Source organism: Orcinus orca, chromosome 3 (assembly GCF_937001465.1).
Source record: "Orcinus orca chromosome 3, mOrcOrc1.1, whole genome shotgun sequence".
Taxonomy (NCBI): domain Eukaryota; kingdom Metazoa; phylum Chordata; class Mammalia; order Artiodactyla; family Delphinidae; genus Orcinus; species Orcinus orca.
This window is the reverse complement of record NC_064561.1, coordinates 66,676,030-66,700,485: the sequence shown is the minus strand read 5'-3', so window position 1 is coordinate 66,700,485 and position 24,456 is coordinate 66,676,030. Positions and strand designations below refer to the sequence as shown.

General features: G+C 38.6%; 1 protein-coding gene across 2 annotated transcripts in view; it reads left to right on the top strand.

Annotated features, from left to right (window-relative positions):
* Positions 1-24,456, top strand: part of NDFIP1 (Nedd4 family interacting protein 1) — a 50,841-nt gene that overhangs the window by 6,349 nt on the left and 20,036 nt on the right. For both annotated transcript variants that reach the window (XM_004280224.4, XM_033406551.2), the window contains exon 2: positions 23,711-23,798. In XM_004280224.4, the coding sequence (XP_004280272.1) occupies positions 23,711-23,798 (88 nt within the window). The remainder of the gene's footprint in view (positions 1-23,710; positions 23,799-24,456) is intronic.

Here is a 24,456-nt window from a genome sequence, read left to right as displayed (position 1 = left end):
CTCAGTGCTTTGTGTCCACCTAGAGGGCTGGGATAGGGAGGGTGGGAGGGAGACGCAAGAGGAAGGGGATGTGGGGATATATGTATGCATATAGCTGATTCACTTTGTTATACATCAGAAACTAACACAACGTTGTAAAGCAATTATACTGCAATAAAGACGTTAAAAAAAAAAAAAGAATCCACCCTCCAATGCAGGCGATGCAGGTTCGATCCCTGGTTGGGGAACTAAGGTCCCACATGCCACGGGGCAACTAAGCCTGCACACCACAACTAGAGAGAAGCCCACGCGCCTCAACGAAAGATCTCGCATGCTACAACAAAGATCCCGCGTGCCACAAGTAAGAACCGACACAGCCAAATAAAAAAGCAAACAAAACAAATGGCTAATCTTTTTCATTTACACTCTCTACCATTATTTTGGAGCAAATCCTAGAAATCATGTCATTTTGTCCATAAATATTTCTGTGTGTAAAAGATAATGGTGTGATATTTTAAGCAGACATTATCACATGAGGAAATATGTCATGAGAGCACTTTTGTAATTTGTTATGAATGTGGAACCAGGATTTGTGAGTGTCAGGAGCTGCAGATCTGCAGCTATCCATTGTATTTGACTCACTCTCTATGAGGTGCTCTAGGAAATCCTCGCATCATCTAAACTGATGCCACCCACTGGTTTGCCTGCATATAACTTCAAATTACTTTATCCTGGACACCAATTATATTACATTACATTAAATTCGATTATAAAATAAATCCTACCATGAGAGTAATTTTGTATTTTGTTAATTAAAAAAAAAAGGAAGACGAAGAAATTCAAGTGACAGTCTCTGATTTACTTGTTCTTAGGGCTTTAAAATAATTACTTTGGTTTCTTAATCATTTATTCTTACATTATCTGTGAACAAGTACAGCCGTTTAGTGGAATCATATTCTTGTAGTAGTGGATAATGCCCATTTAGTTAAAGCAACTTTTAACACTTTAATTAGAGATTACTGCTGAGAATCAACTTGGTGATCTTATCTTTATTCTCAAGTCATTTTTGCCAGTATGCCAGGCAGTTGGTGAATACCATGTATTGAATCTGTTGAATTTTACACATTCCAGTTGTAATTGCTTCTCGTGGCTGTCTAGATAGAAGTACAGTGTATGTTGTTGCTTTCACCAAGTGTAGTAATAAAGTGAGTGTTATCAGACATCACTTTGCACATCCTTCTGTAACAGTTAGGCTCATTTTTTCTGAATACCACAATTTATATTAAAAGTTCTAAATACCAGCTCTAAATATTGATCCAATTTAAGAACACTAGTGAAATATTTTCTGATTAAAGCAGTTTCTTTCACGTGTATTATATATTTCTTCTCCCCTAGCAATTTAGTATAATTTTGACAGTTTCTCTTTTAAATTTGTGTATTGCAATAATATCAGTTAGTAGTAAATCAGAGGCTTGAATGTGATTTGGAGGTCTTTCTGGAGATTGGATATTTATGAATAGACATACAAAGGTTTAGGGAGGGTTTCTGTTTAATAACAATTTCATTTTATTTGTCATTCAGTGTTTAAATGTGGCTTTAAATGTTAAACATTTCTTGTGATAAAATAGTACACAGATACATTCTTTATATACTGGAGTCAAACAGTAACTTGTAAAGGAAAACTTGACTTCCCTTCTAGTCTCTCCCCAGAGGTGTAACTGCTTCTCAGGTTTGGTGTGCGTTCTTCAGGCTTTCTTCCTTTCCTTTAAAAAAAAAATGTTAAAAGTGTTAAATATTTAAAAATAAACTTTACTTTTTGTAACTTTTTAGATTTTCAGAAACATTGGAGATAGTGCAGTTTCTGTATACCCCAGAGCCAGTTAACCCTTTAACATCTTATATTAGTGTGGTACATTTGTGACAATTAATGAACCAGTATTGATATGTTGTTATTAACTGAAGTCCATACTTTATTCAGATTTTCAGTTTTTATCTGTGTGTTTTTTCTGTTCCACATTACATTTGGTCAGTGTATCCCCGTAGGCTCCTCTTGACTGTGACAGTTTCTCAAGTTTTCCATGTTTTTGATGACGTTTACAGTTTTGAGAGTATTAGTTATTTGCAGGATGTCCCTGAATTGGGATTTTTTTTAAATTTACTTTTAATTAATTAATTAATTATTTTATTTTATTTTATTTTTGAGTCTTTGTTGCTGTGCGCGGGCTTTCTCTAGTTGCAGCGAGTGTGCGCTACTCTTCGTTGCACTGCGCGGGCTTCTCATTGCGGTGGCCTCTCTTGTTGCGGAGCACGAGCTCTAGGCGCGTGGGCTTCAGTAGTTGCAGCACGGGGGCTCAGTAGCTGTGGCTACTGTGTAGTTGTAGCACACAGGCTTAGTTGCTCCACAGCATGTGGGATCTTCCCGGATCAGGGATCAAACCTGTGTCCCCTGCATTGGCAGGCAGATTCTTAACCACTGCGCCATCAGGGAAGTCCAGGGATTTGTTGGTTGCTTTTCTCATGATTAGACTAGAGTTGTGGGTTGGAGGGAGGAAGACCACAGAGGTAAAGTGCCATTTTACATCATGTCATATCAAGAATGCATACTGTCCCCATGACTTACCACTGTTGATGTTGACCTTCATCTTCTGGCTGAAGTAGTGTTTGTCAGATCTCTCTACGTAAAATGACTCTTTCCCCCCTTTTGTACTGTGCTCTTTGGAAGGAAGTCAGTGTGGTCACTATGCACAGCCTATACTTAAGGTTTGGGGAGTTAAGTTCCACCACCTCATTGAGTGCAGTGTATCTACATAAATTATTGGGAATTTTTCTGCATGGGACATTTGTCTCTTCTCCATTAATTTATTTATTCAGTGATACTAGTATGAACTCATTAATTTTACTCTGGGTTATAAGCCAACACTATTTTATTTTGTTGCTCAAATTGTTCCAGCTTTGGCCATTGGGATCTCTTTCAGTTGGCACTTGTATCCCTTTGACAGAGCTCCATCTTTGTGGTTTTTTAAAGCACTTCCTTACTTTTTGGCACCAGGTTCACCATGTATATTTTCTGTGCCATCCTGGAATCAGCCATTTCTCCAAGGAACCCTGGTTCCTTTTATTGGAGAATGATGTTAGAAACCAAGATCTGTGCTCATTGCTGCTGGTGTGTCATTGTTTCTAGGCCTTCTAGGCTGACAGAGTAAAGAAATATATGTGTGTGTGTATATCCATAAACATTTCATATGTAACCATCTATCTATATTAAACTGACTCTAATCCATTACTACATGGATCACTCTAGCCTCCTCCCCTCTCATTTTTAAACTTCTACTCCAGCAATGAGAGACCTGGCTCCTCCCACCTGCCATCCATTTACTTAATTTAACTTCAGTTCTAATGTACATGCGTAAGTGTACATGTGTAGCAGTGTCAGAATTGTTAACTTACACCCCTGTGGGAAACAGTTTTATCAACTAGAGGACAGGGCATATGTAGTTTCTTTTGCCTTTAGTCTTATAAAGACTACTCATTTCCAAAGTTACTTAGGTACTTATGTCAGCATCTTTTCTTCTCACCCTCTTTAATGAGGTGGTTTCATAAATTTATAATACAGTTAGATTGTTTTGGCACATTCTGCATACCATCCTGGGAACCACCAACCACCTAACATTTTTTTTTAAATTTCACATACATTAAAGTTCATACATTATTTCACATACATTAAATTTTTTTATCGTATTCACATACATTAAAGTTCACCCCTTGTGCTATAAAGTTCTGTAGGTTTAGACAAATATAGGTTTTGACAAATGTATAGCATCCTTTTTGTTTTTGTTTTTCAAACTACTTTTAAAGAAAAATGATGAGTGATTTCTCATTCTTATTTTGCAAGTTTTCCACTAATGATCATGTTTTGCTTCTTTTTAAAAAATTCCTTAAAATTTTTTTTATTTGGAAGTAAATAAAAACTGGAGGACTAGTATAAAATAATACCATATAGTATGTATTGCCCAGATTCATCGTAAACATTAAGATTTGATTAACAATGACTACAATCCTATAAAAATTGAAAGCACTACAGGTAAAACTCAAGTCCTTTTAACCACCAATCCTTTCTCTATGGAACTCAGTGCTTATTTTGCTGTTTACTTTGTTATTAATTTTAAAAATTTGTTTTGTCCTTGTTAAATTTAGGTGAAATTTTGTGGACTGTGTAGTCAGGAATATAGTGTGCTTAGTATTTTGAAGCTTTCATTTTAGGAGCTTTATGATACAGCGTCCAAACTTTTCATATAACTTCGTGTTAAAAAGCAGTTTTTGAAGGGTGTGATGTACACTTCAGTATCTGGAAGGCTCAATTTGGACATTAAGTAGAGACTGATTCAGGAGAACAAAAAAGGACTTTATGAAAACATCTAATCAGTAATATATTGCCTGACTTCTGCAATGAAGTATGTAGTTGTCTTATGACTGTGGGCTAGAACTTCAATCTCTTTCTAGCTTTATTTTCTCCTTTCATAAAATGATATAGTAGTTAGATTAGATCATTTTGTCTCCTTCCAGCTTTATGATTGATTGTTTTTATTTATAGAAGTTGGTGGCTTTGATCCAAAGAGACAGCATTCTATTGATGATTTAGCAAATTTCTTTTATGATGAATAATTATTTTTGAAAATGATGTCAGTAAATATATATGCCCAGTAGATTTTTTTAAAATTATGCATGGTTTAAAAAATAGAAAAATCTCCTTAATATTATGTTTTAAAAGAATGAGTCACTGGTGAGTACAGAGTACTGTTTTGTAATTTCCCACTAGTTAAAACGTTCTGTTTGTAGGTCTTTCCCTTCTGGTCAGCTTCAAACAAACATGGTGTATCATGACAAAAAGTTAATGATATGGAACTTTCCTGGTGGCGCAGTGGTTAAGAATCCGCCTGCCAATTCAGGGGACACAAGTTCGAGCTCTGGTCCAGAAAGACCCCACATGTCACGGAGCAACTAAGCCCGTGTGCCACAACTACTGAGCCTGCACTCTAGAGCCCGCGAGCCACAACTGCTGAGCCCGCGTGCCAGAACTACCGAAGACCGCGCACCTACAGCCCGTGCTCCACAACAAAGAGAGGCCACCACTATGAGAAGCCCGCACACCGCCAACGAAGAGTAGCTCCGCTCACTGCAACTAGAGAAAGCCCACGTGCAGCAACGAAGACCCAACGCAGCCAAAAATAGATAAATAAATTAATTAAAAAATAAAAAGTTAATGATGCTTTTAGAAATCAGAAAAGTTAATCAATAATTTAAATTTTTTTCAAATAAACTGTTTTTAAGAGCAATTTTAGGTTCACAATAAAATCAATAATCTTTTAAAAGGAAGAAAATACCAATCTTAAAAGTTTTTTTAGCTTTTTTAAAAGAAACTGGCTCTTGATTTCTAGTATTCTTATTCACTGCTTTTAGCAGTTGCATTTTCACAAGTTTGGAAAATCTGCTCATGTTATTATAGAAATAGCATAAGAAGTATGAATTGAGGGTTATCTGCAGCCTTGGGGATCTTACACATGATTGATTGTTGATAGGAGATTCTTTTCAACACTTGTCCTTGTGAAGCAGAATTGCATTTTCAGATGTAATAGTATTTTAGAGTGTACATACTTAAAATCAGTTCTACTCAGTCATGCATGTGAGGGTGGGTAGCATTAATGCTCTCAAGCACATTGGTCCAATTTCATTTTAGGTGAGAGTTAATTGAGGTGATCACAGTTATGTGATGTTGTAAGCTTTACAGCCATCTTGTCACCATTCAGCTCTGGCCAAAATGACTAGCTGAGTCGAGGGGGAGAAAAGGCAAATTATGCTGGGCATGAAAGGTAATTATTGGCTTATTAGCTTCACCATTATTTGGAAGGTTAAAATATCTTATTTTCTATGTATCAGTTAGGTTTAAGGTAATCCAAATGCCATTTTATATTTAGGACTTCCCATTTTAGTGAAAATATTTAAGTAAGAATCTGTAATTGTGTTTGAAAGGATCTCAGCAATTTCCGGCGTATACCTTTTTAAAACTGATTTTGTATTTCTCTTAGCAGGTTGCTTTAACTATTATTTAGCTGTACCTAGTTACTGCTGTAGTTATTTCTAAGAAGTGAACTTTTTTTCCCATGAGAAAAATATAGACTGACTTTCAAATGCTACAGCGATATTACAAAAGAATATTTAATAATGAAGGAAAATTTCACCATGTAGTGAGTGAAAAAGGTTATAAGATGATTTGTATTCCCCCAGAAGGCTGGAAGGATATCTGAAAGATGGGATTGTGGTGGGTTTTATTTTCTTCTCTGTATTTTTGTCAGGTTTTCTCCTTGTGAGCCTAGGAATCTTAGAAAAAAGAATTTTTAAAAATCGCTGTGTGCTGTTTATTATTATGAAAATGTTACTTTTATGCTTGTCTTATGTATAGAGTATACTTTTTTCCCCCCAAATTTGTATCTTGGTTTTTAAAGTGTCAAGCTTCCATTCATCAAAGACTTTTCATCTTGTGAGCCATCTGCAACCTGCGTAATAAGGCATTTATGAAGTGCCAGCTTGTGTGTTTAAATATTATGGAATGCAAAAGGATGTGCCACGGGCCTTCCTACTTAAAAGTTGACTAAGTGCCTGTAGAGTGCTGCTTTGTTTGTCCTCATTCCTTCGCATCTTGCCTTCCTTTTCTTCTTTCCCTTACTTTTAGTACCCAGCACAATTTGATGCATATAGTAAGTATTCACTAAATACCTGTTGAGTGACTTCAATCCATGAGAATGTATTATGGTATTGATACAATATTAATTATATTAATTCAGAAAATAAGATAGTAGATAAAAGGCATTATCTTGAGATGGAAGAGATCACCTACTTCCAGAGACTTCTTAGGAAGCTTCTGAGAAGATGTAACTTGAGCCTGGCCTTGGAGGATAGGTAAGAGGTAGATGGGGGAGACCAGGACTTGGGAGAAGGGGTGGAGTTGGACTCTCATGATTTTTTGTTTCCCTGGGGAACTTGTTTCACTTCGTGGAATACATCACCTTCTCTGGCCAGGAGCTCTCCTGTTGCTCTACTTCCTCTACCTGGAATGCTCCCTTCTTCCCAGCTCCCCTCTCAGTTTAGGTAGTCTGTCCTAAGGGGAGTTTGAGTACCTCCCCTCTCCCCCAGTTAGGTTAGTTTCCCATGAATACGAGATTACTCTTTCATGACACATTTTGTAATCACATTTTAATCTTTTTAAATTTATTTTTCATATCTTACAGATAGTTATACTTACATATAGGTTAGAGTCAGATCGATCTTACAGGCTTATTACCCAACACAGCAGTCTCCTGCTTACTTGCCTGCTTCTTAGCGCTTTCTTTTGCTGTTTCGCTGTTATCTGTGAAGGTAAAAAACATTTATAGGCTGTTACTTCTTGATTTTTCAGTTTTCAGGGTTTAAAAATTTTTTTAATTGACTTACCACTAGGAGATTTAAGGATTTAGCTCTCTTTTACCACCCTCCCACAACTGCATGTACTCCCAGTTCCTGTCTCTCCATTTTTCTAGTATAGTTATATCCACAATGTAGTTAGATCAGTATTCAGTATTTACAGTAATATGTTGTATGCTGTGGTTACTTTTCCTTGCCTGAAGTACCTTATTTTCCCTAGTTAACAACAATTTTTTTTGTTTGTCTAATTTTCTACGTATATATCATAAATTGCTTATAACATGAATTCACCCTTAGACTCTCACTTAATAATCTTAATGGTTTTTGGGGTTTTTTTTTTTTAGATTTATTTTATTTATTTATTTATTTATTGGATGTGCTGGGTCTTCGTTGCTGTGCGCGGGCTTTCTCTAGTTGCAGTGAGTGGGGTCTACTCTTTGTTGTGGTGCGTGGGCTTCTTATTGCGGTGGCTTCTCGTTGCGGAGCACGGGCTCTAGGGGCGCGGGCTCAGTAGTTGTGGCTCGTGGGCTCAGTAGCTGTGGCTCGCAGGCTCTAGAGCTCAGGCTCAGTAGTTGTGGTGCATGGGCTTAGTTGCTCCGTGGCATGTGGGATCTTCCCGGACCAGGGCTCGAACCTGTGTCCCCTGCATTGGCAGGTGGATTCTTAACCACTGTGCCACCAGGGAAGCCCCTCTTAATAGTTTTTTGATATTTTCAAACACATCAGTTATTTTATTGATTTCATTGTTGGGGTGGTGTGTGTGGCTCTTTCCTGGTTTTTTGACTTGTTCTAGAAGGCTGTTCTCAAGGTCTGCTGTTTAGTTGTTATCCTAGGGATTTCCTTTTCCAACTTTTTAAATTGAAGCCCTTTCCCTTGATTCACATCTTTTTTTTTCTTGGTTTATTGTCTCATATCCATGGAACATACACTCCAGTATCTTTCTGAGGAAGAATGCATGGGGGTTAAAGTTTTGTTTTTTTTTAATCTTCACCCTTACTTCGACTTCTGGGTTGGAAACATTTTCCTTTAGAATTTTGAAAGCCATTTGTTGCATTGCCTTCTAGGTTCCACTATTAGGAAGACCGAAGCCAGTTGTGATGTCTGATTCTTTAAATGTGGCCTACTTTCTCTGTTTCTCTGGAAGCCTTTAGGAGCTTCTTTATGTCCCCAGTGTTGTTAAATTTCACTATGTTGTACCTTGGTGTAGATCTGTTTACATCTGTTGTGCTAGGCACTCAGTGGGTCCTTTTGGTCTAGAAGCTCATATCCGTTAGTTCTGGGAAATTTTAAAAAGTGTTTGATTTTTTTTTCTCTGCTTTAATTTTTTTTTCCTTCTCTCCTTGGATCTTGGATCTTTTGTACTGATTCTTTAAAATTGTTTATTTATTTAATTTTTAAAATTTTATTTATTTGGCTGCACTGTGTCTGAATTGTAGCACGTGGGATCTAGTTCCCCCACCAGGGATCGAACCCAGGCTCCATACATTGGGAGTACGGAGTCTTAACCATTGGAGCATCAGGGAAGTCCCTTAAAAATTTTTTTAACCTCTTCTCATATTTTCACCTGTTTTTCTCTACTTTCTATGAGAGATTCTCAATTTTATATTCTAACTCTTTGATAAAATTTTAATAATCTGTTATTTTTAATTTTCAAAAACTCTTTAATTGGCCCTACCCCCTATTTTAGTAGCACACTGTCCTCGTTTTATGGTTTTAATTTTTTTTCTCTTATTTCTCTGAGATTACAGAAAGTTTTTTTCTTTCTTTTTAAAGTTCACACCTTCCTGCATAGTTCTTTCCTCCGTGTTGCATTTATTCTCTTTGCTTTGGTCTTTTATGACCTTTTAGTTAGAAGTATGTGGTGGTCTCTGTCTGCTTGGTTAAGAGTGCACAATCAGTAAAGCCGTTTGGAAGCTCAGTACGCTTGATGGAACTTCTTGCGGGGGCTTCTTGCCTTCTAATCTAACTAGGCTGTTTCTTCGCGTGACAGTGTTTTTAAATCTTTCTTCTTGGGCTGGTCAGTTTCCCCAGAGAATAGGCCTGACTGTTACTGTTCTGGGAGCTGATTGGCGGAGGAAGACTGGGATATCTCAAGGTTTAGTACATAAACCTCTCACTTAATCACTCTTTTCTGATATGTTGTTCTTTCTCCTAAGCTCTGGTGTCTCCAGTCCAGACCTCTCCACCTCATTCTCTCCAGAGAGAGTCTTCTAATGGGAATTCCCAGAGCTGTGTTTGTTTAACTGGGTCTCCGGGCTTCCCTGGTGGTGCAGTGGTTAAGAATCCGCCTGCCAATGCAGGGGACACTGGTTCGAGCCCTGGTCCGGGAAGATCCTACATGCCGCGGGGCACCTAAGCCTGTGTGCCACAACTACTGAGCCTGTGCTCTAGAGCCCGTGAGCCACAACTACTGAGCCCACATGCCACAGCTACTGAAGCCTACGCACCTAGAGCCTGTGCTCCGCAACAAGAGAAGCCACCTCAATGAGAAGCCCACACCCTGCAACCAAGAGTAGCCCCCGCTCGCTGCAACTAGAGAAAGCTCGTGCGCAGCAACAGAGACCCAACTCAGCCATAAATAAATGAATGAATGAATGAATGAATAACTGGATCTCCAACTTCCCTTTCTGCTTTTAAATCTCATTTTCACTGTTATTTCCGCTGGTACCTGCTACCACTGATTCTTGAGCCTTTAGAGGGTATAGTGCAAGACAGGTTGATTTTCTGCTTTCTGGGTTAGGATTCAGGTTTCTTGGGTCTGCTGTGTACATTGTTTCCTGTCTTCCTGCTTCTAACTTGTGGGATTTTATTGCTGCTTCGTCTCCTGTTAATCGATTTTGAATTTTTTTTGGCCTCAAATTTAATAAAACTTTAATAACATTTACATTTGAGAGGATTTTGGAAGGTATAAGAGGCAAATGTGTGTGTTTAATCTTTAGCTGGAAAATTATGATTGTAATTACTTCTTTTGATGGTCTTTTCTTTGGTAAGCTTTAGACTTAGTGAGGTAAAAAACATCAGTCATGGCTGACATGTTCTTTGAGTGGTGTTAATTATAAAATGCAAGCAATTATACACTTGCATATTGGAACATTCTCTGATAGGGTGAAGGGACAGATATGAAATGCTTAATGAATCTCCCTCTTGGTTCTCGTTCTTGCAGGAGAAGGGGACCTCATGACCAGGCCTAAGTTAAGGCAGCCTCTTGAATAGAATCCCTTTCCCCATCCGTAATCTCTGTCTCAGTATGCTGTATTCCAGGCATCATCATCATCATCACATAATAATAATAATAATGAGCAAGCATAGCTGAGAGAGCTCTGGTAGCTCATGGGGCTAGCAGAGCCAAGCAGGCTGCAGTCAGCGTGAGTCTCTGGATTCTAGGCATGTCTGTCACTTTCTGGGGCTGTACATTTGACTTTACTATCTTATTATTATTTTTGAAATTATAATCATGCTTATTTTTCAAAAATATTTCTTTATTTTTGTCTGCGTCGGGTCTTAGTTGCGGTGCGCGGGCTTCTGTCTGGTTGTGGCATGTGAGCTCAGTAGTTGTGGCGTGTGGCCTTAGTTGCCCTGTGGCACGTGAGATCTTAGTTCCCTGACCAGGGATCGAACCCATGTCCCCTGCATTGGAAGGCAGATTCTTAACCACTGGACCACCGGGAAGTCCCTTTACTATCATTTTAATGTAGAATATTCCATTTTTTGGATATGCCAATTGGTAGTTTTTAGAAGGGAAAACTTTCTAGGAATTAGTGTGATCAATCAAAATACCAATTTTCCTTCATTTGTACCACAAACATTTACTGAATACCTATTTGTACCCAATACACTATGCTAAATGTTTTATTTCCTAAGAGCTGAAGGTTGGAGAGGTCTGTTTCTCTTTTTTGTTTCTTATACTCTTGTTACCATTTCTTTTTAAAATAGGTAACTCTGGAACCATAGTGTCGATGTATGTAATGCATAGTACTTTATGAAGCATGAAGTAGTGATGGGGATGCCACCTGCTGTTGATCACTCATGGAATCATCATCACTGTCCCTTCCACAGATACAGCAGTCATCTGCATGTGGCTCCATACCTAGCCTTATATTATTTGGTGATTTGTAAAGTAATATGAATAAGATAAATGTGAACTAGTAAGTCAAGATGGCATTAAGATTAGCTGCTATTTCTTCAGGTAGGTTTCTGTTAAAGCTACACCTCCATGCTTGCTTGAGTCAACATGTGCTAATAAGGTATCCATGATATGCCACTCACTGTTAAGTGCTGGGGTGAATACAGCAGTGAACCATATGAAGGTCCCAGTCTGCAGAGGGCTCACAGTCTACACTGTTAACCCAGCAAGGGCTCGTGTGCCTGTGGCACAGAAAGCCAAACTCTGGCAGCGGGTATTTGCAGCAAAACAAGGGTTTATTTGAAGGTGCCAAGCAAGGAGAACCGGGCAGCTTATGCTCAAAAGACCCAAACTCTCTGATGGCTTTCAGGCAAGGGTTTTTTTTTTTTTTGGCTGTGTTGGGTCTTTGTTGCTGCACGCAGGCTTTCTCTAGTTGCGGAGAACAGGGGTTACTCTTCTCATTGCGGAGGCTTCTCTTGTTGCGGAGCACGGGCTCTACGTGCACAGGCTTTGGTAGTTGCAGCACGTGGGCTCAGTAGTTGCGGCACGCGGGTGCTAGAGCATGCAGGCTTCAGTAGTTGCGGCCTAGGAGACTAAAGCCTTTCTTTCTGCAAACAAGAAACAAAGGACAGGCTTCCCTGGTGACGCAGTGGTTAGGAAGCCGCCTGCCAATGCAGGGGACACAGGTTTGAGCCCTGGTCCGGGAAGATCCCACATGCTGCAGAGCAGCTAATCCTGTGTGCCACAGCTACTGAGCCTGTGCTCAAGGGCCCGCGAGCCACAACTACTGAAGCCTGTGCGCCTAGGGCCTGTGCTCTGCAACAAGAGAAGCCACCGCAATGAGAAGCCCGCACACCGCAACGAAGAGTAGCCCCCGCCCATAGCCCCCGCTCACCGCAACTAGAGAAAGCCCGCGCACAACAACAAAGACCCAACACAGCCAAAAATAAATAAATAAATAAATAAATAAATTTTTAAAAAAGAAACAAAGGACAAGAAGAGCCTTTTGTACCTGGGAAGGCCCCACAGGGTCCTGTTTGGTATCATTTCCCCCTTTTCTTTGATAGCCCTCAATCCTGAGAGGAACAGGGGCAGAACCAGAAATGAAATAAAGTTTTGGAGAGAGATTAATCATAAACTGAGCAGGGGAACTCAGTTTTAGGGGGACGCGGTTTCACGAATCCTCTGCCAGTCTCCTTTTCTCCCCTTCTGGAACTGTTAGTATAATTTACATACAGAAACATGCACAAATCATAAATGTGTATTGTAGTTCAGTAAATTTTCACAAGCTGAACATGCACGTTAACTAGTACCCAGATCAAGCAACAGCATTACCAGCACTCCAAAAGCTCCCTTCATGTGCCCTTCCAATTGTGCCCCTGCCCTGGGTGACCACTCAGCTGGCAGACTAGGTTTGCCCGGTTTTGCTCTTTACATAAGTGTAATCGTACAGTAAATGCTCTTGTGTCTGGTTTCTGTTGCTCAGCATTATGTTTATGAGATTCACCCTTGCTGTTGTGTGTTGTTACAGTTTATTCATTCACATGGCTGTATAATATTCCATTGTGTGAAGTTGTCATTTAGTTACCCATTCTGCTGTTGATGGGCATTTGGGTAGTTTCCAATTTTATGAATACTGTTGCTTTGAATATCCTGGTATGTCTTTTGGTGAACATGTGTGTTTCTGTCAGGATGTATAACTAGAGTATAATTGCTGGGTCATACAGTATGTATGAATTCATCTTTAGTAGATATTGCTAAACAGTTTTCTGAAGTGGCTCTGCAAATTTACATTCCCAGTATGAGAGTTCTGCCTCAACAACATTTGGTATTTTCTGCTTTTTTATTTTAACTATTATCTGTGGTTTTAATTTGCATTTCTGTGATGACTATTGAAATGCAGCACTTTTTAAATATGTTTATCAGCCATTTGGCTGTCTTCTTTTGTGAAGTGTCTATTCAAGACTTTTGCCCATTTTTCAGTTTGGTGTTTTCCTTTTTGTTACGGCTTTTTAGAAGTTTTTTTTTAATGTATTCTGGATATGAGTCCTTTGTCCAGAAAATATGTCTTCTATTCTGGGTTGTCTTTTCATTCTCTCAGTAGGGTCTTTTGAATGAATAAAAGTTCTTAATTTGAGAAGCACATGTGGGTGAACATCTTCATGTCCTTGTGCTCAAAAAAGCTAACGATAAATGAAGAAATTGATAGTTCACTTTTGAAGATCTGTAAGATGGATATGTACTGCTTCTGCAGGAACTTGCTGATAAAAATATGCCATCCCTTGTGATGACCCAAACACTAAGCTGACCACAGAGTAGAAAATACTGACATATGAAAAACAAGTAGAGCCCAGAAGAAACCAGTAACTGTACCTAAGAAAGAATTTCCTTTGGCATTTTATTATAATGGTATATAGGAATAGTGCTTCTGTCAGTAGATTTAATGGAAAAGTTATTTTGTCCATGTTGACAAATGTTGATCTTAATAATTGTACATAAAGCATCATTTAACAAATTTCATCAAGTTAACTTTTTAATATCCCAAATTATCAGCCTAAATAATACTATTATGGCTTAAAATAGCAACCAGTCTTTCTAGTAAATTAATGAAAAAATGGAATTGTTCTTTCAGGAATATTAAGGGGTAATAGTCAAATTGGTGTGATTGTGGCATGTAATAGTGCTTGGTAAAATTTCATTGAATGAAATCATTCAAATTTCTGACTATCCATGAGGAAGGCTGTTGTGGGCTATTGCAGAAGAAAAGGCAGTGGAGAGAATGGAAAGCATGAATCACAACATATTTACATCTAATTCTATTCCTGTAGGTTATGTATCTACATTAATAGCATTTACTTTTATTTTTGGCTGCACCGGGTCTTAGTTGTGGCATGCGGGATCTAGTTCCCTGACCAGGGATCGAACCCGGGCCCCCTGCATTGGGAGCATGGAGAGTCTTAACCACTGGACTACCAGGGAAGTCGCCACATTTACATTCTAAGTACTCTTTCTGCAGTACAGCTGTTTTTCAGAAAAGTTGTACAAATCAAACTAATTTAAATATATTGCTAGATAGGCATGTAGTTTGATGATAGCCTTGCATTGTACTGATTTAAAAGGGTTGACTTCTTTTGTAATTTTAATATTGCATTATATAATTGTTTTACCAGTCAGGATTTTAGGAGAGACATATATATGTATGTATGGTATATATGTATCTTAAATATATGTATCTTTATATATATGTTTTTATATGTGTACATTTACACATACATGTATATGTGTGTATTAGTGTGTATATGTGTGTATAAAATCTTAATGGAGACTAGAAACGTTCTGCATGCCAAGTCCAAAATCCTTTCAGTTCTGTTGTGAGTTTATAAATAGGAACAGATAATTGTAAAAAATTGTTCTTGAAATTTAAAAGAACCATTGAATAGATGCCAGTGTAGTCCACGTTCTGTTGGGACAATTCTTTTTTCATAAAGTGTTGCTTAATATATCCTTTTAAGTGGTGAATAATTAGGAGTTCAGTTTTGCTTTCATGATGATATTTTAGAGCTTTAACGTATCTTAGAAGAGGACAACATGTAGGGTTTTAAAAACACAAACAGTATTTACCACTCATGGACTAGATTTTATGTAAACTATTTTAAAATGAATCTGATCTAGCTCCTATTTTCATATTGTTTATTCTGTAAACAAAAGATGAACTGTCCTGTCAGAGGCAAGGGGAACAAGCCAGGTGTTTAGTCTCCAGTTCAACTTGTCTTTGCTAGGACGTTTAATTCCTCTCCAAGTGGGTTCTGGAGCGCTGAACTAAGAACTGAGTTTTCTTATGGAACCAAAAAGTGGAGAAGAGGTAAGAATCAAGTCATGGATTGGTTAGTACATAGTTGGATGCTACTTCTTAAAACATATTATGTTCAGGGACAGAGAGACTTACCTATTTGAAAACCATGTGATTGTTCCTTATTTCCCCAATCTTTATAAAATCATGAAGCATGGCAAGGGGTGGGGGGGCACTTATCATTAACCTGGAAGGTTCTTGGCTGTAGATTTTGCTGAAGCTAGGTGACAGAAAACACTGGGCACCATTTACTTGACAGTGCCTTGGTGAAGCCATCAGTAGTGAAAATACTTGGATGTAAGATGTGGATCCCAGGGGTTGGCAGGTTGATGGCAGCTTTCTGGTGCCACCCCAAAATCTCACAATGCCACTATCATAGCCATAGTTGGCTAGTTTAGTGCCTTCATGGATGAGGAGTTATTTCTCCTAGTGCCTTGGCTTCTTAATAAAGTTGGAGTTGGTGATGAGTGGCTACTATCTTGCCTTCCTCTTTTCTCTCTGGATGGTATGCCTTCACTTGTTATTTGGACCTCAGGTGAAAAAAAGAAGAAAAGCCATCAAATTGGTGATCATAGTTCGTAGCATTTGCTCTCATTTCTAAGGACTAACATAAATACTGAGTTAGAATATTTTCTCTCCTTCCAAACCAGATTATATTCATCAGTTGTACTTATGTATGTTAACGGTGATAACCACAAACATCTTTAAATAGAAAGCTTTACAAACTGCTGGCCTTTCTGAGGAGATTTACTGTAGTATACTTTTCACCTCTTATTGCCATTGTCTTTTTTTTTTTTTTTTTTGCGGTACGTGGGCCTCTCACTATTGTGGCCTCTCCAGTTGTGGAGCACAGGCTCTGGACGTGCAGGCTCAGCGGCCATGGCTCACGGGCCCAGCCGCTCCGCAGCATGTGGGATCTTCCTGGACCGGGGCACGAACCCATGTCCCCTGCATCAGCAGGCGGACTCTCAACCACTGCGCCACCAGGGAAGCCCTGCCATTGTCTTTTTAAAGCATTATTCTAATTACTTTGCTTTGGTGAATTTTGATTTTTAATTGTGTTTTCATTTTGCTATTAAGAGGATTTGCATTTATCTTTTCCCTCTGCCATGAGAGCTGCTGTTGGGGATAGTCTAAATCCGGTGGTTGTTTGTTTTTAAAGTTATCTTTAGGTAAACAAAGTAGAAAAAAATCATGATGTTTATTCTCAGCTCTTAAAACAGATTGTTAGTCAAACTACCTTTAATTTCTTGATCCTAATATTTTTCTTTTCAGGAAAGGAGAATATTAAGGAATTTTTTAAAAATCATGATGAGGTTATAATTCATTGTGTTATTTTTCTTTTTTCTTTTTATCCATTCATATATATGTGTTCCGTGTTAAGCTCTGGAGATATTTATGGGATCAGGACCTATCCCCTCCCATTAAAGGACATAGACATTGATGTAGCAAGGAAATACTGATTTGGAATAGTCAATTTTCAGTGTCATTTTAAATGAAATGTGCGTTATACAGATTTGCAGTTTTAGAAAATACTCTTTTTTTGAGATGTAATCCACATACCATAAAATTCATCTTTTTAAAGTGTACAATTCAGTGATTTTTACTGTGTTCACACAGTTTTGCAACCATTGCCACTGTCTAATTCCAGAACATTTGAATCACTCCCAAAAGAAACATGACACTATTAGCAGTCCGTCGCTCCCCTTTCTTCCCTTCCCCAGCACCTGGCAACCACCAGTCTACTTTCTGTCTCTCTTGGATTTGCCGTTTCTGGAGACATTATATAAATGGAATCATACAGTATGTGGCGTTTTGTGACTGGCTCCTTTGCTTAGCATAATAACGTTTTCAAGGTTGACCCAGGTTTTAGCACGTATCAGTACTTTACCGCCATTTTTTTTTTGTTGTTAGGTTGATTTATTCCTATCCATCCTTTTGTATGGATATATCATATTTTGTTTATCCATTCATCATTTGATGAACCATTTGACTATTATAAATAATGCTGCTATGAACATTCATATATAAGTTTTTCTGTGAAAATTTGTTTCATTTCTCTTGAGTATATGTCTAGGAGTGGAATTGCTGGATCCTTTTATAACTCTGTGTTTAACTTTTTTTTGAGAAACAGCCAAACTGTTTTCCGCAGTGGCTGTACTACTTGACATTCCTACCAGCAGTGTATGAGGGTTCTAATTGCTCCACATATTCAACATTTGATTTTTTTCCTTTTTTTTTTTTTTTTACGCGAGCCTCTCACTGTTGTGGTCTCTCCCGTTGCGGAGCACAGGCTCCAGACGCGCAGGCTCAGCGGCCATGGCTCACGGGCCCAGCCGCTCCGCGGCATGTGGGATCTTCCCAGACCGGGGCACGAACCCGTGTCCCCTGCATCGACAGGCGGACTCTCAACCACTGCGCCACCAGGGAAGCCCCCCTTTTTTCCTTTTTTTTTTTTTATGGCCATATTCATTCGTGTGACGAGGTAGCTTGTGGTTTTGATTTGCATTTCTTTTTTTAAAAAATTTATTTATTTTTGGCTGCATTGGGTCTTCCTTGCTGTGCATAGGCTTTCTCTAGTTGCGGTGAGCGGGGGCTACTCTTCGTTGCGGTGCACGCGCTTCTCACTCTGGTGGTTTCTCTTGTTGAAGAGCATGGACTCTAGGCATGCGGGCTTCAGTAGTTGTGGCGCATGGGCTCAGTAGTTGTGGTGCACGGGCTTAGCTGCTCCGTGGCATGTGGGATCTTCCCGGACCAGGGCTTGAACCCGTGTCCCCTGCATTGGCAGGCGGTTTCTTAACCACTACACCACCAGGGAAGCCCCTGATTTGCATTTCTTGATGACTAATGATGTTGAGCGTCTCATGTATACTGGCCATTTGTATATCTTCTTTGGAGAAATGTCTATTAAAATTAGATTGTCTTTTTATTGTTGAATTTCTCTTTGTCAAAATTACCTTTAGCAGAGAACTATTCTTTTTTTTTTCTTTTTTTTTTTAAATTTATTTCTGGTTGTACCGGGTCTTAGTTGAGGTAGGTGGGCTCCTTAGTTGCAGCTCACCAACTCCTTTAGTTGCGGCACACATGCTCCTTAGTTGTGACATGCGAACTCTTAGTTGTGGCATGCATGTGGGATCTAGTTCCCTGACCAGGGATCGAACCCGGGCCCCCTGCATTGGGAGGTGGATTCTTAACCACTGCGCCACCAGGGAAGTCCCAGGAGAACTATTCTTGAATGTAAAGAATTCGGTGGTGGTAGAATATTTTATAGTCAGTATACTATATACAATTAAAAATCTACAAACAGGTGGTTGCCAGAGGGAAGGTGGGTTGGGGGGCAGGTGAAATAGGTGAAGGGGATTAAGGGGTACAGAGTTCCAGTTTTAAAATATAATAAGTAAGTCACGGGGTTGTAATGTATAGCATAGGGAAAACAGTAAGTAGTGCTGTAACAACTTTGTATGGTGATGGATGGTAAGTAGATAACGGTGATGATCATTTTGAAATGTATATGAATATTGAATTACTATAATGTATACCTGAAAGTAATATCATATGATATTGAATGTCAATTATACTTCAATTACAAAAAAAACTATAGTCTATATACAATAGAAAATTTATAGTCCTCACAAACTTCAGCTGTTTCTGAACATCACAGTAAAATAGCATACTCAGTTGTTTACCTAAAGAAATGTGCTTGTTTACTTTCTGGTAATTATACTGTCTCATTTGGTGGGATTTAAAGAGTACACAGAAATAGTGGGTTGGTAATGAGAGGTTTAAAAAATTGCATTTTAAGTAAAAGTTTTAGAAATTAACTCTAAAATTAGAAGTGGTAAATAGCACTTAAAGCTAAAGTTTAGGCTTTTCTGAGACTGTTACTAACTTAAAGAAGGGATTTAAAACTTACCAGAATTTTCTTGCCGTTTAACATAGGACTCACCCAAGAAAAAAATGAGTGGTGAAAATACTTGTAACTTTATGGACTTATCGGATAAGTTCAGCATTATTTTCCACATATTTGTGTGAATTATGAGGCATATTTTGATACCTCTTCTCATGGATTTATGAGTTTTTGGTTTTTCTCTTTGTTGTTTAGTAGGTTTTCTTGTTGTTCTCCCATTCTTAGTAAATAGAATCCAAGAATGACTTTTACGTAAGTGCCTTTAGGTACTGCCGTCCTGTACAGTTGTAAATGTTGGCCCTTACTTAGGCTTAATCCTAGCCCTTGCTCTTCTTTGCTTAAAAACAGCTTATTTCTAAATTGGAGAACATCTTTAGAACTACTTATGGGAGGGCAATGAGGAAGCCTTCTTACTGGGGTGGGAGCTCAAATAAGAATTTAAACCTGTAGGGTTTACGTGTCTTTAAACTTGTTAATTCAAGTTTTCTTCTATTAGAACTGGAGCTATGTATGATTTCTATATGGGAGATTCTGTTGTCCAACTAAAACACCGTATACTTATTTCTAATAGCAACAATATGGATAGGATACAGAGGAAGGAAAAACATCCTTTATTTTAGATGTGCTGTATTTCACAGGCTAAATCTAGAGGACAAAGCATTTTAGCACTTATTTGTAGGTAATTTTGTTTTTTCAACCTGAGGGCTATCAAGGCTAAGAAGTACCATAGGAGATTGTGACATATTTATAAAATGGGAATGTGGAAGAGTTTTAGGGTTCTTCTGGGGAGCCATAACAGAGTCTGCTCAGAGTATAAGGAGGAACGCAGGTAATCAGGAAAGTGGGAGTAAGGGCACTGTCTGGGGAGTGGCAAAGAGAAAGACCATCTGAATTTTCACATGATTGAATTATTCCTTTGTCAGCAGTGGAGACATACTTTTGTATTAAACTCAGTAGTTTATATGGCATGTATAGGTAATTGTATAATTCTATTTGGAAAAGTCACAGTTTAAATCTTATTTGGAGGTAAGTAAAATTGATGAGAATTGTTAAAAAAAATTATGTGACCGAGAAGAATCCAGAGCCGCGAAGGTATTTATTATCTGTCACAATTACACAATCAGAGGACCACCCCCCACCCCCCGCAGTAGGGAGAGAGCAGAAAGTCCCACCACTTCTCAGATTTGTCTCTCAGTATCCCCTACAACCAGGGATCTGTAACAGGTAGGTTGCACTCAGGCTTCCACTGACCCAGTTGCTAGAAGAGACTGGGCATCTTTCCAATGCCAGCCCCAAATTGACAGTGACACTTATTGTCTTAGCCTTGGGAGAGCCTGAGGATCCCTGAACCCCAGGGATATGGCAGGGAGGGCTGCACAGGAAAGGTTCCCAAGGACAGAAAAGGAGAACCTTAAAAATACATTTTGGGGGACTTCCCTGGTGGTCCATTGGGTAGGACTCCGCGGTCCCAATGCAGGGGGCCCGGGTTTAATCCCTGGTCAGGGAACTAGATCCCGCACGCGTGCCACAACTAAGAGTTCGCATGCTGCAACTAAAGAAGCCCGCATGCTGCAACTAAAAGATACTGCATGCCACAACTGAGACCTGGTGCAGCCTAAGTAAATTTAAAAAATAAAGAAATATTTTAAAAAATACATTTTGGAACCAAGTAACCAATTTCATAGCCTTATAGGTAAGGCCCACTCTAGTTCTAGTCCTCCCCACCTTTCCCCTCCCCCCCGCCCCTGTTAGTGAGTGCCTGGCTTGTTTGGCTGGCAGAGCCAAATTAATGGCAATAGATGCCCCCAAAGTGTAAAAAGATGTATAGTTAGGGCTTCTGTTATATAACAAGTTATTATTCACACAGATGGTGGTCACTAAATACTTCTTGAACGTGATTGCCTCTTTCCCTCCCACATCGTAGTGTTTCATTTTAAACTCCTTTCTTGGTGGAACCTAAATTTATCACGAGCATTATAGAAAACACCAGAGTTGGGAACCCTGTAGAGTGAGGTCCTAGGATCATCCCAGTATGTGGAGCCTCCATAATCATAGTGGGTGTTTTTTGTTGGTTATGTTTTTTCAGTTAGAAATAATATTAGTATGATTAATTACTAATGATTAATTAATAATAATATGATTCTGAAGTGGTGAATTTTAATGGAGTAAAAATTTTCATCTGGAAATGTTTCTTTTTTCCTCATCAAAGAGAAAATGGGGGTTTCTGAGCCAATTGGAATTTCTTTGCTTTGTTATCTGTTACCCTGGTGTGGAATGATCAAATTTCACATTTCCAGGTTGCTAGGAGACAGGCAACCTATCTTGTAGATACAGGCATTAAAACTCCATTATGCTTTATTTCTTAGAATTCTGTATTTCTTAGAATTCTAATGCTTTCTTTCTAAAACCTGAATTATGCAGAGGTAACATGATTATTTGACCAAGCTCAGGAGATAAAAGAATTATCAAATCAAAAATATCAAGCTGGGTTTAAATAAAGAACATGACTGGCTACAGTAAGTTAAGGCAACGTTCTTGAAAGTGAGTCTGTTTCTGCCTCTGCTTTTGCTGCTGACTCTTTTTGCTGCTTTTTGCAACTTTTTTTTTTGCTGCTTTTTTGTACTTTTTGCAGCACACGAGAGTGGTTAGGTAGGAGTAGGCTGAGAATACCCTGTCTAGAGAGCTACAGATGATGTTAAAAGTGTTCCAAGTGAACATGGCCCCAGGAACTCTATTTAAATAATTTACTGATTTGGTCTCCCAGGAACATTTGGATTTACTGTAGCTATTTTGTCCTTTCCTTTCTTTTGAAAGGAAAATTCATCTTATGTTACAATGCACTTATTTTGGGAATGCCTTAGGTTTAACATTAGATAACTAGGGTTCAAAAAACTGTGCCCAGATGGTAGATGTTGATGAAAATTTGGGAGAAGAATTCATTTGAAGTTGAATGCTTGGCAGTATTAATCAGAAAGGTTTTGTTGGCTTCCGATTTTGAATAGCATAGAGATTGGAGGCTGAGATATTACTTTAATATCTACTTCATGTTAGGACAGGTCAGGCTTTTCTCTTTTTCTGTTTCAATTCAGGATAGAGTTCTTTGCAGCAGTTGGTTTAGAGGGGTTTGTATTTTACAACTGGCTCAATTGGCTCTATATATCTTGATGTTACACAGCTGGGACGCAGACCCCCAAGTCTGTTACACTGATAAATACTCTGTTAGTACTTTACAGATTGACTCCCATTCTCAGCCACTTCATCTTTTTTTTTAATGTTTTTAATTTTTTCTTTAAAATTCCTTTGTAAAATATAGACACAGAAAGCTACATAAATCATATATATTTATATAACATTTACTAAACATTAATGGAGTTGACATTCACAAAACCAACACCCAGATCAGGTAATAATACTTCCATCACCTCTGAAGCATATTCCCATCTGCCCACCAGTAGACTGACTCTTAGCCAGTTCATCTTTTAAATGAGCTGTAGTCGTGACAGTGGAAAAATTAAATCACATGTCTTTGTTTATGAAGATGAGTTGCATAGACTATATAGACTGGCAGTGGTAGGAAGACACTTTCAGTGTCAGTTATCTAAAGTAACTGGAGCTGTAGATTTGACTAGTGAGAAAGTTACTGAGATATGGAAGAGGAAGATGTATTGACAGAGGTTATATGTAGAATTAGGTGGAATTTTACGTTTTTGTAAATATCTCAATTATTTAAGATATAATTTCTATGCACAAACTGGATATAATGGTAAACTTTGGTTTTACTGTGATTTGTCTTTGCCTTAACAGATTGTTATTATTAGATTATTTTTCTAATGGAAAAAATTAAGTGATAAATGTTCATTACAAGAAATTAGAACATACATATACACAAGGAAAAAATCCCCTCTAATTGCATCTCCTGAGATAACCAGTGTAAACTGTAGATATTTATCTTTATAGACCTGCTTTCCATCACATATCTGTCTTTCAAAACCAAGTTATATGATTCATACGGTTTGGTAAACTTAGCTTTTTTCATGTAACAGTACAGCACGAATATCTGTTCAAGTCATCGAATTTTCTTCATTTTCATTTTTGTGGTTACTTAGTAATCCTTTGTGAGATGAACTGTAGTTTATTTAATAAGTCCCCAATGATTGGTATTTAGGTTGTTCCTAATTTTTGCTGCAATAGCATTTATGGCTACCTTTTTTGCCTCTGTCTGATTACTTCCTTAGGATAAACTCCTGGGAGTAGAATAATTCGCAAAGGATTTGCTCATTTTAAGGCTTTTGAAACACATTGCAAAATAGCTTTCCAGAAAGGCTATTCCAGTTTTCAGGTTTTCCTCTGTCTAATTGGCTTTATGATTGCATTAAAATGTGAAACTTTTATTTAGTTGCAGAATGAAGAAGAGCCTGGAGAGCCGGAACAAGCTGCAGGGGACGCTCCTCCACCTTATAGCAGCATCTCTGCAGAGAGTGCAGGTAGGTAACAGGGTGAGGTGGCTGCTGAGCTCTTGAAATGCATCAGCCAGAGGCTTTTGTCTGCTATGTATTTGTTGGTGTTTGTGTTTGCTTCAGCTTTCCTTAAGAAATCTTTGACATTAGTTTTAGTTTGTAGTCTGAGGTGAAAAAAAGTCACTGTTCTGAAAAACAGATAAAACCCCATTCCAATGTGGCTTTCTTACGGAACTCAGTTTCATCCCAACAGACTCTTAATATAAAGGAGGTAGAATTCAGGAACCAGGTGATCACCTGTTTTTTCTGTTGCTGTTCTTTTTGTAGTTTGCTCATTAGTTGTTTTGCCTTTTTTTTTTTAAACCAAATCCTGTTCTTTTAATCATTTTTTTTTTAGATGTTGGGGGTAGGAGTTTATTAATTAATTAATTTATTTTTGCTGTGTTGGGTCTTCGTTTCTGTGCGAGGGCTTTCTCTAGTTGTGGCAAGCGGGGGCCACTCTTCATCGCGGTGCGCGAGCCTCTCACTATTGTGGCCTCTCTTGTTGCGGAGCGCAGGCTCCAGACGCGCAGGCTCAGTAGTTGTGGCTCACGGGCCTAGTTGCTCTGCGTCATGTGGGATCCTCCCAGACCAGGGCTCGAACCCATGTCCCCTGCATTAGCAGGCAGATTCTCAACCACTGCGC